General features: G+C 39.1%; 1 protein-coding gene across 3 annotated transcripts; it reads right to left on the bottom strand.

Moving 5' to 3' along the window:
• On the bottom strand, window positions 1–14,347 carry LOC137133105 (glutamate decarboxylase 1). Of its 3 annotated transcripts, none has more exons than XM_067516320.1 (17): window positions 13,550–14,347; window positions 12,613–12,719; window positions 10,982–11,044; window positions 9,759–9,914; window positions 9,152–9,394; window positions 8,891–8,981; window positions 6,099–6,211; window positions 5,480–5,595; window positions 5,313–5,392; window positions 5,170–5,224; window positions 4,659–4,775; window positions 4,509–4,573; window positions 3,582–3,660; window positions 3,316–3,465; window positions 3,098–3,205; window positions 2,734–2,823; window positions 1–2,504 (listed from the first exon to the last, which is right to left on the bottom strand). In XM_067516320.1, exons 2-17 carry the CDS (start codon window positions 12,686–12,688, stop codon window positions 2,331–2,333), a joined length of 1,776 nt encoding a protein of 591 aa, XP_067372421.1. In that variant the 5' UTR covers window positions 12,689–12,719; window positions 13,550–14,347; the 3' UTR covers window positions 1–2,330. The 3 variants fall into 3 exon arrangements, with proteins under 3 accessions (XP_067372421.1, XP_067372420.1, XP_067372422.1); XM_067516319.1 differs by having other exon boundaries at window positions 12,613–12,701; window positions 13,550–14,343; XM_067516321.1 differs by lacking the exon at window positions 12,613–12,719 and having other exon boundaries at window positions 13,550–14,342.
• Window positions 14,348–15,389: the final 1,042 nt, after the last annotated feature.

Raw genomic sequence — 15,389 nt, forward strand, 5'->3', positions numbered from 1 at the left:
TCAGCGGAAAGTAAAGCTTTACTTCTGTTTAAAAGACTTGTACAAGATATTTAAATAAAGAGATTCTTTTAAAAGTCTGTCTATGATTAGTGCATGGTCCTTTTCACACTTCACAACTCCAAAATTACAAATAACATGAGTAGTCTATCTATACCTCTCTTATATGAGTTGGATAACAGTTTCCATAATATATGATTTTTTTGTTATTAATCACTTTTTGATAAACCAAAGGAATATATTTTCATGCATAGCCCAGTTCAGTGTGTAAAACATAAACATGCCTCTATTTAGTGTGTTTACAATGCGCCATAGACATTTCTGCATTTTATTTAGAATAGAATTTATTTAGAATAATATTATACATAGAAAGATGGGATCTGTGGTACCCGACACTATGATGAGTAAAGACGATAACAAAAACAAAAGATAACAGAACTGTTCTCGAAGATGCTCTCACATCATTGTTCACCATACATTATTTATTTATATAAAGTTTAAAGGTCCTTTATTTTTTTTTTTTACAAATTGCAAAAACTGTGCCCTCAGATGTTCTACAGCTCATGTCTTTATTAGTGCTCTGGATATAACAGTACTACTTTGCAAATCATGGTACGAAGTTAAGGTGCCAACATTGAGTTTGACAAGGGTTGTGTCATCCCACTAATTAGGGACAATTATTCAATAAATCTTGCTACAGTAGCAAACACTGTGCATTTCATTATTCAGGCAAAATGTTTAATGATCACTTTGTTTTTCTAACCTTAAACGTTTTCCTACAGTGAGTGTTAAACAAACATTTGCATATTATACTTTTACTCCACTTAACACATTAGAATACAGACGATCATGTGTTCCTAGAATAAAAGCTGCTCCGTGATGGTGGTTTAGTGTTGTGCCTTTTATCATTAACAAAAGCATCAATCTTGCCATATTATTTCAGCAACTTTCAGTCAGTGAATCACAATGACATTGCACAGTTACACAACATAGATTGCACTAAAGTTAAAGGCGGTAAGGTATGTATTTTTATACAAACATCTGAACCCGTCCATAAGGGAGAATAAGGTCCATGTACATATCCATGTAGTTCAACTCCTCTTTGGTTCACAAATACATTTAAAGACTTAAAGACTCTCAGTGTTATTCAAAACTGTGTGTTATTATACAGCGGAGTTTCCAAATATGAACGAAGATACATTACAAATGGAACAGAATAAACTATTCACAATTATAATCTCTCAATATAAACAATGTGATTAATCTATTACATACTATACTGTATGGATGATTTACATAGAGTATTTTCTCACTGTACAATGAGGACACATTTGGCACAAAGGCAATGTAACAATACTATACACAATCTACACAACGATCTCTAAAAACACAGCAAACAAGTACTGTACTTGTTACTTGTGTTATATATTCCCATTTGTGTAATGTCAAAGGGAGATAACAGCTGGGCTACAATGTGATGGTGCATCTGGCTTGATAATTCTTACATGACACGGAGCACCAACAGTCAATACATCATATACATACATACATTAATACTGTTTATGTCAATGTCATGAGGTTTTCCTACATTGTGCTCTGTTAATTATGAAAAAATATTTGATCTCATTCTGTTTTTTTCTTAATATACAGTAATAGATCAACAGCTTTTGGCTTTTCCCTTCAGTGGTTGCCACAGTGGAATGCGTTCCACACATTGATTTGGCATGAGTTTTTATGCTGGGTGCCCTTCCTGCAGCAACCCCTCTCATTTTATCCGGACCGGCACTAAGGTGGCCCTTGGCAGCTTGGATTCAAACCCGCTGCCTTCTCCATCCCAACCCAATGCTCTACCACTAAGCCACAAGGCCCCCCTTCTCCTCTTCATATTATATATATTATGTTATTATATATAAAATATGTAACAACAGTAAACGTTCCTTTTTGTAGCTGTTTTACGTCATGTTCCTATACTCTAGTTTTTCATGTTTACATAAAAAGAAACCTATTCTAAACTCATCACACTCACATTATATACGTTTGTGTAAACTTAACGTGTAGTTTAGCAAGAGTATCAGTTTGTGATGTGGTCCTTTTTACTCGGATAGCTTGGTGTGCAAACATTTTAAATATGTACCATTGCTGCTAAAGGCAGAAGAGACAGAGAGGAGACACATAGGGCATTATATTATTTGTTGGACATCGCAAAAAAAGACATGTAAGCAAAAATGTTAAAGTCAAAATTAGACAAAAAAGACATGAAGACAAGCTCAGGACTCAATTTTGTTTTAAAAAAATTTAAAAAAGAAAAAGGGTTTACATTGCAGCAGCGGTCTCTACAGGTCATGTCCAAGACGTTCAATTTCCTCAATCAAGAAGTCGATGTCTGACCTGGTGGCAGCAGCATTAGAAATGACCATGCGAAAGAAGTTAACCTTGTCTCCTTGAGGCTGGTAACCCACCATGGTGGTCCCAGACTCCATCATCATTGCCTTGATCTTTGGGGCCACCTGTTTTAGAAAACATTATAAGTTATATGTCTATAAAACATTTAAATTTCTTTATTTAGCAGACGCTTTTATCCAAAGCGACTTAAAAGTGAGGTACAAGACAAAAGACATGCATATGCACACAAACTTGTGCTTCATTGTACTGTATGAACCACTAGCCTGCATGGTCCAACCTGAGGGGGCAGGACGACTAGAAACAAAGCCTAAAAAGCAGACTGATGAATGATACCTTGTGCAATCTCTGCCGCCTCTCTTCACCATCAGGCAATTTGCGCAGGCTTGGTGGAATGTACCAGAAGCAGACGTTGGTGTGCTGTGGCTGATAAGAGGAAATGGGAACAGCATTTGTAATGAGCCCTGATAAAAAGTGCCTTCAGTAATTACTGTTTTCCTTGTCAACATGTCAGCAATGCAAAATGATCTAATCAGTCACGCAACCAAGTTAAACAGAAGTGTCTTTATGAGAAGCAAAAACACCCAGACAATAAATTGTTGCTGCAGTTGATCCTCTTCAGTATCCATTGAATTCTTATTTATATCCATTTAATAACTCAGTGTTCATTTGAAAGATGTTTGTTTTATGTTTATCTTACCTCTGCGTTAAACACCATCTCAAATCCCTCTCTGTGTTTTATCTCATTGTAGAGATACACTGACAAATCCAGGCACTTGTCAATATGCTGCTCAAATCCAACTGTCCCCTTTTTAGGTAGATTGAAAAAACAAAGGATTTTATACGATAACATAATACGATATAGCAGAAGGCTTGACAGAGGTAAAAAGTAGTATATGGCTATAAATAAAAGCACACCTTTGCCTTCCACATGAGCCAGAACTTAAAGATATCAACATGTCGCCCACACTGTATGGCCTTGTCACCTGTGTCATATGTGACATCGTACTGTTTATCTGGCTGGAAGAGGTAGCCGGCACACATAGAGTTGCAGCCTTGAAGTAATCCCTGCAATGGAAACAATAGAGATAAACAAGATACTGAAGCACAAAATAGTTTGTGTATCTTTGTATGAACATGTGCAGCAGCATTGTTTGCAGCAGGAAAATTAAAAATCATCTCACCCTCTCTCTGACCAGAATGGCAGAGCACTGCAGTGGCACTCCCATCATCTTGTGAGGGTTCCAGGTGACTGAGCTGGCCCTGCCATATTGAAACAATAAGCACAGCTCTCTCTCTCTCTTTTTCTCTGTGTGTTTCCCTTATTTAAAAAAGAAGTTTCTTTGAGATTGTTATCTTTTTTTCAAGAGAGACCTGTGTACAGTACTAAACATATACAATTTAATATGAACAGATGGGACATTTTACACACAAACATTGTCAAAAACAAGAAACATGGAATTACCAGTAGTTCAGTAAAGTCTTTTAAAATATATTCAATCCAATCCAACTTAATTAAGCACCTTAAAAACAACACAGTTGGCCATGGTGCTGTACACAAACATAAATACAAATTGAACACATACAAAAATTATAGATATAAGACATTTAAAGGAACAGACACAAAAACCAACATAAAACAAAGTTAAAACAATATATAACAGTGAAAGCCAACATCTCAAACTGAGTCAACCGTCATGGAAAAATAATGTGTTTTAAGAGAAGATTTAAAAACAGGAAGTAAGTTGGCCTGCCTGATGTGCGAGGGCAACTCATTCCACAATTGTGGGGCAGCAGCTGAAAGAGCACGGTCACCTCAAAGCTTCCTCTGTGTCTGAGGGGACAACTAAAAGTGAGTGATCTGCTGACTTAAGAGAGCGTGACGTAGTGTAAGGCAGAAGGAGGACAGATACTGTGGGGTGAGACTATTAATAAAACTTATTTGCATTTGAAGGTGTCTCTTGGTCACCAGAGGACTTATTATTGCAATACTACACATCTTCATCATCAGGGCTTTGTTGTTTGTACAGGCAGATGTTTTAAATGTGTGGAGTGCCCCTTAAAAATAACCTTAATAATATGTTCATGTGTTTTTGTTTGTTTGCTTTTACCTGTCCACTCCGTTCAACTTGTGTCTGTGTTTCCTGGACATGAGCAAACTTCCTCCCCACGCTCCCTGCATAGAACACAACAGTAACAATCCTTGTGTTAACTGTCGTGGCTGATTTCTGTTTTGCTGTTTGTTTTGTGTATTCTCTTACGTCCACATGAAGCCACATGTTGTACTTTTCACAGATATCTGCAATTTCATTGATGGGATCGAAGGCTCCGTAGACAGTGGTACCAGCAGTAGCATTCACATAGATGGGAACATACCCCTGCAAACCAAAGAGACACTGGCTACGGCTTTGGGCTGAATTCAAGTTGTTATATTCTTTTATTGACATCACAGAGAGACTAAAACACATTTCTCAAATAGTGCACTCTTCCTGTCTGCACCTATTGTTGGGAAAAAACTGCTTTCCAACTTCTTCTAGTCTGCACATCACTTTGTCTTTGAAGAATCACTTTCCAGTAGAGGCAGCATCACATGTGAGCAGACAGCAGCATTAACCCTATTAGAATAACCTTAATACTCTGGCAGTTATTAGCATTTCCTTGCTACTTTTAAACTCTATTCATACAGCTCATATTAGAGTCTTTCATTGCTACTGATAAAAGAAATTAAAATGTGTTAGAGAGGACAACTTCTTAGTTGTTGCTGACATTCACCTTTTGCTTGGCCTCTATTACTTTGGCTTCCAAATCAGCAGGAATGACTCTCCCCCTGCAAAAGCAAACAGCAAAAATAGTGAGTCATCCAAATATTTGATCATTAAACCAGCTGTGTACATGTGCTTAGCAGTAAAGAAAACCTCTCATCTGTGTTCAAGAGCATCAGGTTCTCAGTTCCAAAGCCCAGAGCTGCACTGGCTTTCTTGATGGAATAGTGGCTCTGCAAGAACAGATGTTCATCAGTCACAAATATTATCATCAGACATAATATAAATAAGATAACAGTAGAGACTGCGGCAGGACTTACATGCTCTGAGGTGAAGAGGATCAGTCGGGGAGCTGCTGTCATGCCTTTGGTCTTCACTTCAGGGAAGAACTTGTATCTGGCAATCATCACGCTGTACATGTTGGAAATTGCCCCTCCTGCACAAATAAAATAGCACATTGCATTTGTTCAAGTAAAATGTTAAGGCCCTTGTCCTTTTATTCTACTATGTGTTTGTTCTCCACTAGATTTCAGGTGGAAATGTTCTGTACTATTTGATTCATTTATTTGAAAGCTTTAGAGAATTGTTACTTTGCAGATGCAGATTATGAATGCAAAATATAACTGACATTTAAATGATGCTTCATTAGTACAGAGCAGGCCACCCAGAGCTACACTGCCAAAACATTAGGATGACGCTTACACATTGCTTACGATGGTACATGTGCAACATACAGCATAACCAAGACACTCCAGAAATCCAGTGATAACCAGAACACTAGTACTCATATAAACATACTCAGTATTGCTATTTAGTGAATTATTTAGTTATTCTTCCACCACTGAAAACTAAATGGGGATACTAGTGAAATCATCAGATTTAGAGTCATGGATTTACGAGTATGATGCAATAACAAGACATCACTGGTTTGACTCATACCAGGAGAAAATATCCCATCGCCCTTTCCATCAGGCCAGCCAATGATCTCTCTCATCTTCTTCAGTGTCAGCTGCTCCATGAGTACAAAGACAGGGGCAATCTCATAGGTAAACCTGGAACAAACAAAAAAAAACACAGCAACAATACAGTTTGCTCTCTGCACCTTCACCCCTGCACACTGAGAGACTGAAGAGATCAATATGAAATACACTGGTATTTATCATTATGCATTTACATAGCATAATTGTACGGCAAGTTGACTGAGCATGCTGCTCCCCCAATACAAATGGAACAGATATAGCCTTCTGTACACAGTCACACTTCAATGACAACACAATCTTGTTGTTTTAGAAATGGCCTTTTGCTGCAGTGAAATGACACTGAAAATGCAACATTGTCTTGAGCTCACTGGTGCAGCACCAAGAGCCCCCAAAAGAGAAGATCAGCCAAAAGAATGAACCTTTAATTGCAGTAATATGATTAAACATGTTTCAGAAATAATGGCTTTATGTAGTTTCAGGTGCCTGTAATTTTCTCACTGCAGAACTGTTTTATGTTACTCATATCACCAAAGTACATTTAAAACCCTTGTTTAAAACCCTGCTCTCAGAGAAGAGAACAGCTTATGTACTGAATGATGTCTTATCCATCGTTCATTCATGTAAAGAAAGTCAGTGTACAAAACGTCAGTGGTACGTTTCAGAATGTTTCATTGTTCCTCACAGCATCTTCAGCATACACTCACATCAATATGGGGAGTAAAAAATAATCCAGTCAGATGCCAATTTGCAGATGTCGCACATTAATTTTACTACATTCATTCAGGCAGACAATGCTCACTCATTCTGATTATGTAAGACCTGGATGTGATTGTCAGTCTATTAGTGTCAGTCAATATCTGCCAGGGGTAATTAGGGTTGATGGAGTAATTAATAAAGGTAAATTACAAGTATGTAAGCAGCCTCCACCCTCTACTTCAAGTCATCCATTGAAAGGCTGCCAATGACACACAAGCTCTCTACAGTACTTCTTTCACAGATGGGAGGACAGACTGATGGCTGAACCACCAAAATGAAACAACACAATGTATAAACATTTAAGAGATGTTTAAGATAAAGACTGTTTAATCTACAGATATTTTATATTGTGAAAAAGAGAAAAACGAAAAAGCTGCACATATCACAATTTGTATATAATTGTATAACAGGGTTTATAAGTTGTAATAATTGTAATTTCTTTATTTATCTGTTTTAAGCCAATATAAGTGCTAATTTGTGGTTGCCAGGTTGTAAAGAAATGGTTCTGCAGGATTTTATTCTATTTATTCTTTTTGGAAACAACACTGTTAATAACACATTAAAATTGTTTTTTGACAGATAGTTGTTGATAATCCTGGCAACTCATAAACTCATAAACATAACTGAGCTATAAAACAAAAGATAAATGGTTTATTAACTATTAAGAGGGTAATCACTTAGAACAATTAACCATTAAATGTGGAACCTAAATGTTCCACATTTAGAAAATGCTATATAAGAATTTTGACACCACCTTAGATTTATACCCCTAATTACAAGTTTTGATATGTAATTTGTCATCTCTACCAAATTAATTAATGCATGTTGACCTTAATGGTCAAGTTTTGTTCAAAATTGTACTTTTGTTTAATGTTTCCAATGATGCAAATAGGAATAGTGGGAAACAGTTGAAAAGAACTTCAGACATGCTGTATATACATATTTTGCTCCACATCTCCTGGATATAATTTTTCTTCTTATTTTATCATCATTCATCATCAGCAGTTTGTGAGGTCCACTTGTTCACAAAGTACAAAAATAACCACTCTGCAATGTTTTTTAATCCCATTGGAAAACCGAATATTGCAAACACCTTAAAGTAAGACTCTACCAAAACAGTACTCACAAAAACTCATTACAAATTAACATTATAAACCTCATTATAGAAAACTCAACATTGTAAGCTTCCTTATACTGTACATTACTGTCACTGTACAAAGTCCCAGTGACAGTTGCTTATTTTGTGTACAGTCCTAGGAATAGTTTTTTTTTCCCTATATTGACATTGTTATGTAACAGGAACTACTGCTACATGAGACAAAGACACCATGTAAACCACAAATGTGAATCAATATGCAATTTAGTTTGCCTGTAGGGCTGAATTATGTGACCGCAGCCTGAGCGCAGGCCAACATTGACAATTCTGTGGGGGAGTAGCTGTACAAATGTCTTCTTTTGTGCTTTTTATTTCCCGGCCTGACTGACAGTCTATTAGAGCATGCAGAGCATTCTTCAGACAAAGACAGTAATTACTGAATGTCACATCAAGTGTTCGTCTAACTAAAAGCTTCTCCTCTATGCAAGCCACTGAAAATAATGACCACAGCAAAGCTTTTTAAAAAGTAGAATAAAAAGAGGCTAACTGGATCTAATTCTTATTAGTTGTGCCCCAGTCATTGTCTGCACGAGTGTGTTCATGGAGAATAAAGATCAATGGCTTTTGCCTTGTCCCTTCAGGGGTCGGCACAGCATAACATGTTCCACATGTTGTCTTGGTATGAGTTTGGCTGGGTGCCCTTCCTGCTGCAACCCAATTTTTTGTATCTGGGCTCAGGACCAGCACCAAGGTTGCACTTGGTGGGGTGGGATTCGAGCCTGCAGCCTTGTTCATCCTAATCCAATTCTCTACTACCACTGAGCCACCAGGCCTCCTACTGTGTTCATGGAGAATGAAGTTAAAAGTCTGAACTAATCAGTGACTACCACAGTACTTACATGTTAGTATTGGCTGTAGATGTGAGCCACTCTCCTGCCAACCCAACGATGTCTAATCCTGTGGACAGTTGGTTAAAGAACCTGGGGTGACCTGAAATTGGTAAAGAGACGACAAACCCACGTGAACCCCCAGGAAACAATTCATCATCACCCCCCCTCCCACACACACACACAAACACACACACACACACACACACACACACACACACACACACACACACACACACACACACACACACACACACACACGCTTCCTCTTACCTGTTCTCACACCGTATTTGAGTGTGTCCCTGCAGTCCACTAGGATCTGCTCCAGAGACTCGGGCTGGTCAGAGAGCTCCAGGTTGAAGCCCTCCATGCCCTCCAGCAGCTGGTGCGGGTGATGGAAGTCCAGCACCTTGGTGGATCTGTCAAATGTCTTCCGAATGTAGTTAGTGAGGATTTCCACAACCTCCAGCAAGAACTGCATGGTTGACTCCTCTCCATTTTTGGCAGGCAACAGATCTACAAAATAAATCTCCTGAATCACTGTATCTCTGGGTGAGAGGTTTCACAGATATTTTTTCACAACGTACCGTTGGATTTCACGGTGGCCTCCGGGTTTCTCAGCAGGCTGATAATTACTTTTACTGAAACTATTGGAATGATTCAACAGCTGTGTTTTTAAAAAGCACTAATGAATGTAGCCATGCCATATATTTCTGTGTAAACCACCTAGGAAATTATTTTTACTAGGCTATGATTAATCTAGAAATATTTGTATTCATTGCAGTTTGGTTGTAAGATTCCAGATATAAGACTTCAAACACATTCTTGTATTTAATGCATCAAGTTTTTGATTTATGTGAAATATCCTCCTGAAACATACCTCTGGCGAACAGATTGCTGAAATCCGTCTCTGTGCGTCTGAAATGCGCATCTCCGCCGATGTTATCGCAGGAGAGCAGGGTCTTGGCCGTGCGCTCCTTGAGTGAACTCACAATCCTGCTCCTCTCCTCCAGACTGTTGTTCTTCTGCAAGAATCCTAAACGATGACATGGAGAAGAGGAGTCCAGAGAATGGTTAAGCTTCCCATACATGTCGAGAACTGCAGCTTTTTCACTGTACCAGGACCACTAACAATCCTCCTCTCCCATTCCCGACTTTTGTTGATCTGTGTTCTCTGTGGGGGTTTTGTGAGAAAGGGGTCCCATCCTGTACTGGACAGTCCTATTTATGGACAGGGGACGGTGTGGGAGGTTGAGCCCGGTGACATCAGCACCAAACTCCAGTCGAGCAAAAACAAATCGCTGTCCTGTAGCAGCTGCAAATCCTTATTAAAGCTCATCCGACAGTGAACAGTATCACAACAATACACATCACAGACATTTAATGATGATGAAAATCTATCAATCAAATAATAAATACAAAGGGTCCACAGGTAAATCTTACAGAAATTTTATCTGATTTTTTTTTCAAGAAGCTAAATTGTAAAAAAAAAAAAAAAAAAAAAAAAAAGGTTTTCCTTTAGGTGCTAGCCAAAGTTGATTAGGGCCTTTTTTATTATCAGTAGTATTTTTTGTTTGATTGTTTATTTTTTCTATTTTTCTTCTGCAGCTTCATTGTCCTGTGTAATTAAATTGCTTTAATGAAACCAGCAGAACGTGTCGGTCAAAAGCAGCTGAAGATTGTACTGCGCACAGGAGCGTGACATTCACCATTGTGGTAGATGTCGGTCCGTCCTTGGATGGTGTGAGACTCAAACACACTCAGAGTGGATTATCGGGAGTCCTTTCTGAACAACTCCCCTCTTCAGTTAATCAGCTCCAACTCAGACAGGAATTGGTGTTTTTGGGCAGTTGATATGCTCCTTGTAGTTTTTCCGTTTTTGGTTTAATTATCAAGATCACGTGGGATGGTAATTCATTTAAATAATGGTTAATCCGATACCATTTTAAAATTCTGTCTGACCAGAAATTCGCGTCGTTTTCCACTGAGCCGTGGGGAAAATGATGCAGGCCATTTAGCCAAGACTTTTGCTTCTGGCATGTCTCCCCTGAAATTTTTATTTTTCCATAATTTAATTAGAAAATAAGTAAACTATGAACTTACCACAAATCTTCATCCCCAATTTTCGAGTGCATCCATGAGCAACTCCACACCAGGCATCGTAGCCTGAAATTATTTAAGAAGCAGAATTAGAGGGCCTTACAGAAGCCTCAAAATATCAAATTTCGCTGCACATTTTTTATCGTGAACAATTTAACGCTGAAAACAAATGAAGAGACGCATGAGGTCAAATGATGTTGCATGCTGAAACAAAAATAGTTAGTGTGGGTGTTGGGGGATTTTTTTTACATTTAGCCTCACTGCCCCGGCCCCTGGGTCTGGATTAGCCTATTTCCACTGTAAGTCACTGTTCATGGCCTATAGCCAAGGACTCAAAATTAATTAGGCGTTTGTGTCACCCTAAAGATCTAATTGAGTGAAGAGATGCTGGTTAAATATGCGAGGATGAGTAGACATGTGTCGACTGGTCAGTGACAGATAGAGAAGCACTGCGTTATCAGGGGCTTCCAGCCACAGAGGGGATGGGGCACCTTGGATGGGAGGCAGAGACTTAGGGTAGGAGGGGGTGGAAGGGGGAGTGGGAGGAGGAGGACGGTGGGGGGGTCCAAATCCCACATCCCAATTTAACCCTTGCTTTGGATCATTAGATAAATCATTGCCCCGCCGAGCTCATTGCCCGCACTTTCAGTCTGTCCTCGCAATATGTAGCTTTTTTCCCGACTAAAGGAAATTAGACGGAAAACAAGGAGGAAATAAAACCGAAAAAAAAAACAGCTGTGCTGACAAATAGCATTCAGACTATAGAAGAAAGCTTATATCTGCATAGGCCTAACACAACATGATCACTGGTTTTCATCGGATGCACATTAATGCAAAATGGAAAGCCATTCCAATAGTAAAATGAAATACTAGTTATTAGAATGTACGAATGTACAGCAACTACATAAGATTTTATTGTAAAAATTTAAGACTGACTAAAATACATTTCTTTTCAGGAGCTACACCTAATTTTAGACGTGTATTCACTGGGAGAATCCGACTTATTTTTGCTACCAGCTGACAATGATAGCTCCATGGTCTCTACAGTCTCTTTTCTTGAAGGCTACACTGCTTAAGTGTGCCATTAGGGGCAATTTAATATGGGTAAATTAACAACCACTTCAGGGGCAATTTTCATTTTCGCATGCAGGCACTTCATTCTACCAGAGCACATTTAGCCAAACCAGGAGAAAAAAAATACTACTAATAAAAAGAAATGAATGCATTAACACACCACTGACAACAACAACACTAATAATAATAATACTAATAACAAAAACAACAACAATAATAATGTTTGTTAATAAATGTGCACTTTTCAGCCGTTCTGTTAAGATGATGGGTGGTGCAGCCTCGGGCTTGTTTTCCAGGCTAATTCCCCTCAGTATAATGTTAGTGGAGGAGATCAGCTTTTGACAGCAGCATTCGTCTGTCGCGCAGTGGCCGGGAGGTCCGTATGGTGAATGAAATGCAGCGGTGATTTGTAGCGAAGGAAGCCTTCTCAAATGGCACCGGCTTTTTTTTTTTCTATTCTCCTCTCTCTCCCCTCTCTCGCCGCGATGAAAATGATTAATGGCATTTCCCACAGAGTAAATAGCACACGTGAAATAGCATTTTATGTGTGATGGACCTACTTGAGCCTGGTGGTCGTAAATTTGTCGAGTTGGGATCCGGTTCGCTGCCAGAAGAGGAGGGTGCAGACGCCGCCATCACTCCCTAGACCCTGTGCCAAAGAACTCACCTCAAAAAATATATAAATAAAAGCCTGGATACTTTTTCTTTATTCCCCCCAAATCTCTCTTTATACCACCCGAGATGAAAAGTAAGGCTCACTGGTAGACACAGGTAAAATCCATAGGAATGCGCGGTATTTGTAATATGCGCCTCTTGCTCTTTACAGTGAAAAGAGATGCTCAACTTGGCGACACAGACCTGTAGACGACAAGGGCACCGTCTGTCTTACAAGTTGATATTCAATTAGTCGGCAGCCAAAAATAAAAATCATAAATACTGGGCCACAAGTTCTGTCATGACAAGAAAATGAATCCAGAATCCACAGACAGGAGCACATTTATATCAGCATCATATCTTCACCGCTCAGGATGGACGACAATACCCGCCAGAGAGCCGTCATCATAATAAATAACACACCCTTAATTGTGCACGAGACACAGTTATCAGACTATAAAAACAGGTTTACGTATATGGGACCTGGGGATAAGGCCACACGCAAACATGCAAATAAAAGCCTCCAAAGAGCAGAATAATGTTTTTCTGTATTAAATCAATGAGATGGCCTGTATTTTCACCAGTAGCCTCAAACTTGCATGACAAATATCAGTTCAAGGTGATAATGGCTTTGTGGACCTGTGATGCAGATTAGAATCACACACAGAACAAACGAAACCATCCATCTTCAGACAAACATAAAATACACACCACAGTCCACTAGTGTCTTATTTTACTGGGAGTAAACCTTTAAAACACCTGTTAGAGCATCTCCATTGACAGTAAAGAGGAGTTCATTCAGTTTTGGTTTATAAGAGCTCGCAAGTAAATTAAGCCACTTACCGTGATTCTGTGTATCCAGGTGAACAGGTGCAGTCCACAAAGTGAATTTACCACTAAATTAAGTCCTGAAGGAGAGGCTGACGCGCTCGTTGATAGCTACACTCTGAGCACAAGGAAGAAGAAAAGACAGACCCGAGCTCCAGTTGTCCACTAGATCCAAATCAAGGTGACCTTGCTTTTGTTGAAGTATGATTTGTTGACATTTAGAGCAAACCTTGCCTGTTCATTGTCATTGCGCACCAATGAGTCACACCAAGTACTACCTCCACCGGTGCTGCATATTTGTTGGAGCAAACCCGTCTTCAAGCGGTCTGCAGGTTTGACACTGAATGGCGCCGCTTTCGGCTCCTGAAGTGTGACTTTTTGGAAGTGCTGATTGACTTCAGATCTATATAGCTCTGGTTTGAATCCTGGTCACGAACATGGACTTGAAGTTTGATGCTATGAGCGAAACACTACGTGAGGAGGGATCAGGCTCGAAGAGGGGAGGGGGAGAGACCACTGGTTTTGTTCTTGTGGAAAAAAACAAGAGGACAACAGTCAAGAAAGCGGCACAATCACGAACCCAAATGCCCCTTTAATTGTTTTTATTTATTTATTTCTGGATCTCCAATCACAGGAGGGATTTTGCCATCTCGGAGTCACGAATTGAGATCTACAACAAACACCTGCGGATGATTCAAAGGCTACTTGTGATTAAACGGAGAATACGAACCAGTCATCAGCATCTTATTGTCACACTTTCTGATCTGATAGGTTGGTGTTGAATGGTAAAGATGTAACCTACGACACCATGACACAGTGAAAGGAGAAAACGCCGAAGTCCACAAGGTGGCAGTGAGAAACCAAGAATGACTCCTGCATACGCAGAGCACAAATGGGCCATTCCAGAAATACTTCATGAAGCTAATTATAAGCCGACCCATTAAACTGGAATCATGAGTGGACACACAGGGAATAGCCAATCATAAGCAGAGTTGTGATAGGAGATTAGGAAGTTGATCAGCATGACTCTGATTGAAGGTTATATCACATGTTTTGACCCTTCTGATAAAAAACCCAAATTGTAATTTACGCGTATATGTTTCCAGCACTTACTCCACACACTGCATGTGTGGCTGATCTTTTAAAGGTCATTGTCAACTTCCCCAAAGACTCTCAGGGCTGGATTTGACCAATGTTGAGCTACTGACCCTATTGCTCCTCCATCTACAGACCTGAGAAGTGATGTGCATCCCTTAGGATTTGGGGATTTTACAAATATGTATTTATTTGCACTCTTTAAGCACAATATCATATGATCAAATAAACCATAAAGAGTTGTATTTCTTATTAATTCATTCATATGAAAAATGTATGTTTGGGACCAGGTCAGGTTGGCCAATAGTGGCGGCATGCTCAGTCGCAGCAGCTCAGGACTAACCCTCCATCTGACCACCTTATGTAATTATGTTGTACACCTTTTATGTATAATGACAAATAATGCACTTTACTTGACTTTACTTTATTCATTCATTCACAACAATCAACTTTTGTAATAAAGAGACAATAAAGCCGTACAAAATGTACAGTGTGTTAAACAAATTATTGCCCTGTAGTTAAAGGTCGACTTCACCAATTTTCAACTTGCTCTCTAGGGTATTGGTTTAGGGTGTAAATGTACATTAATGCTTTTAAAATTTCCTCTGACTTCCCTATATTAAAATATTTTTTTCATTATCAGCATTATCAGATGATGTCATCTGGAGAAGCTCTGGAAAAGCAGGTGGACCAGGATTACAAACTCTATAGTTTGAGCAAAAGATGAGATAATCTGAACTGAAGGTTCCTTTATTGATAT

Source organism: Channa argus, chromosome 9 (assembly GCF_033026475.1).
Source record: "Channa argus isolate prfri chromosome 9, Channa argus male v1.0, whole genome shotgun sequence".
NCBI classification, from domain to species: Eukaryota; Metazoa; Chordata; class Actinopteri; order Anabantiformes; family Channidae; genus Channa; species Channa argus.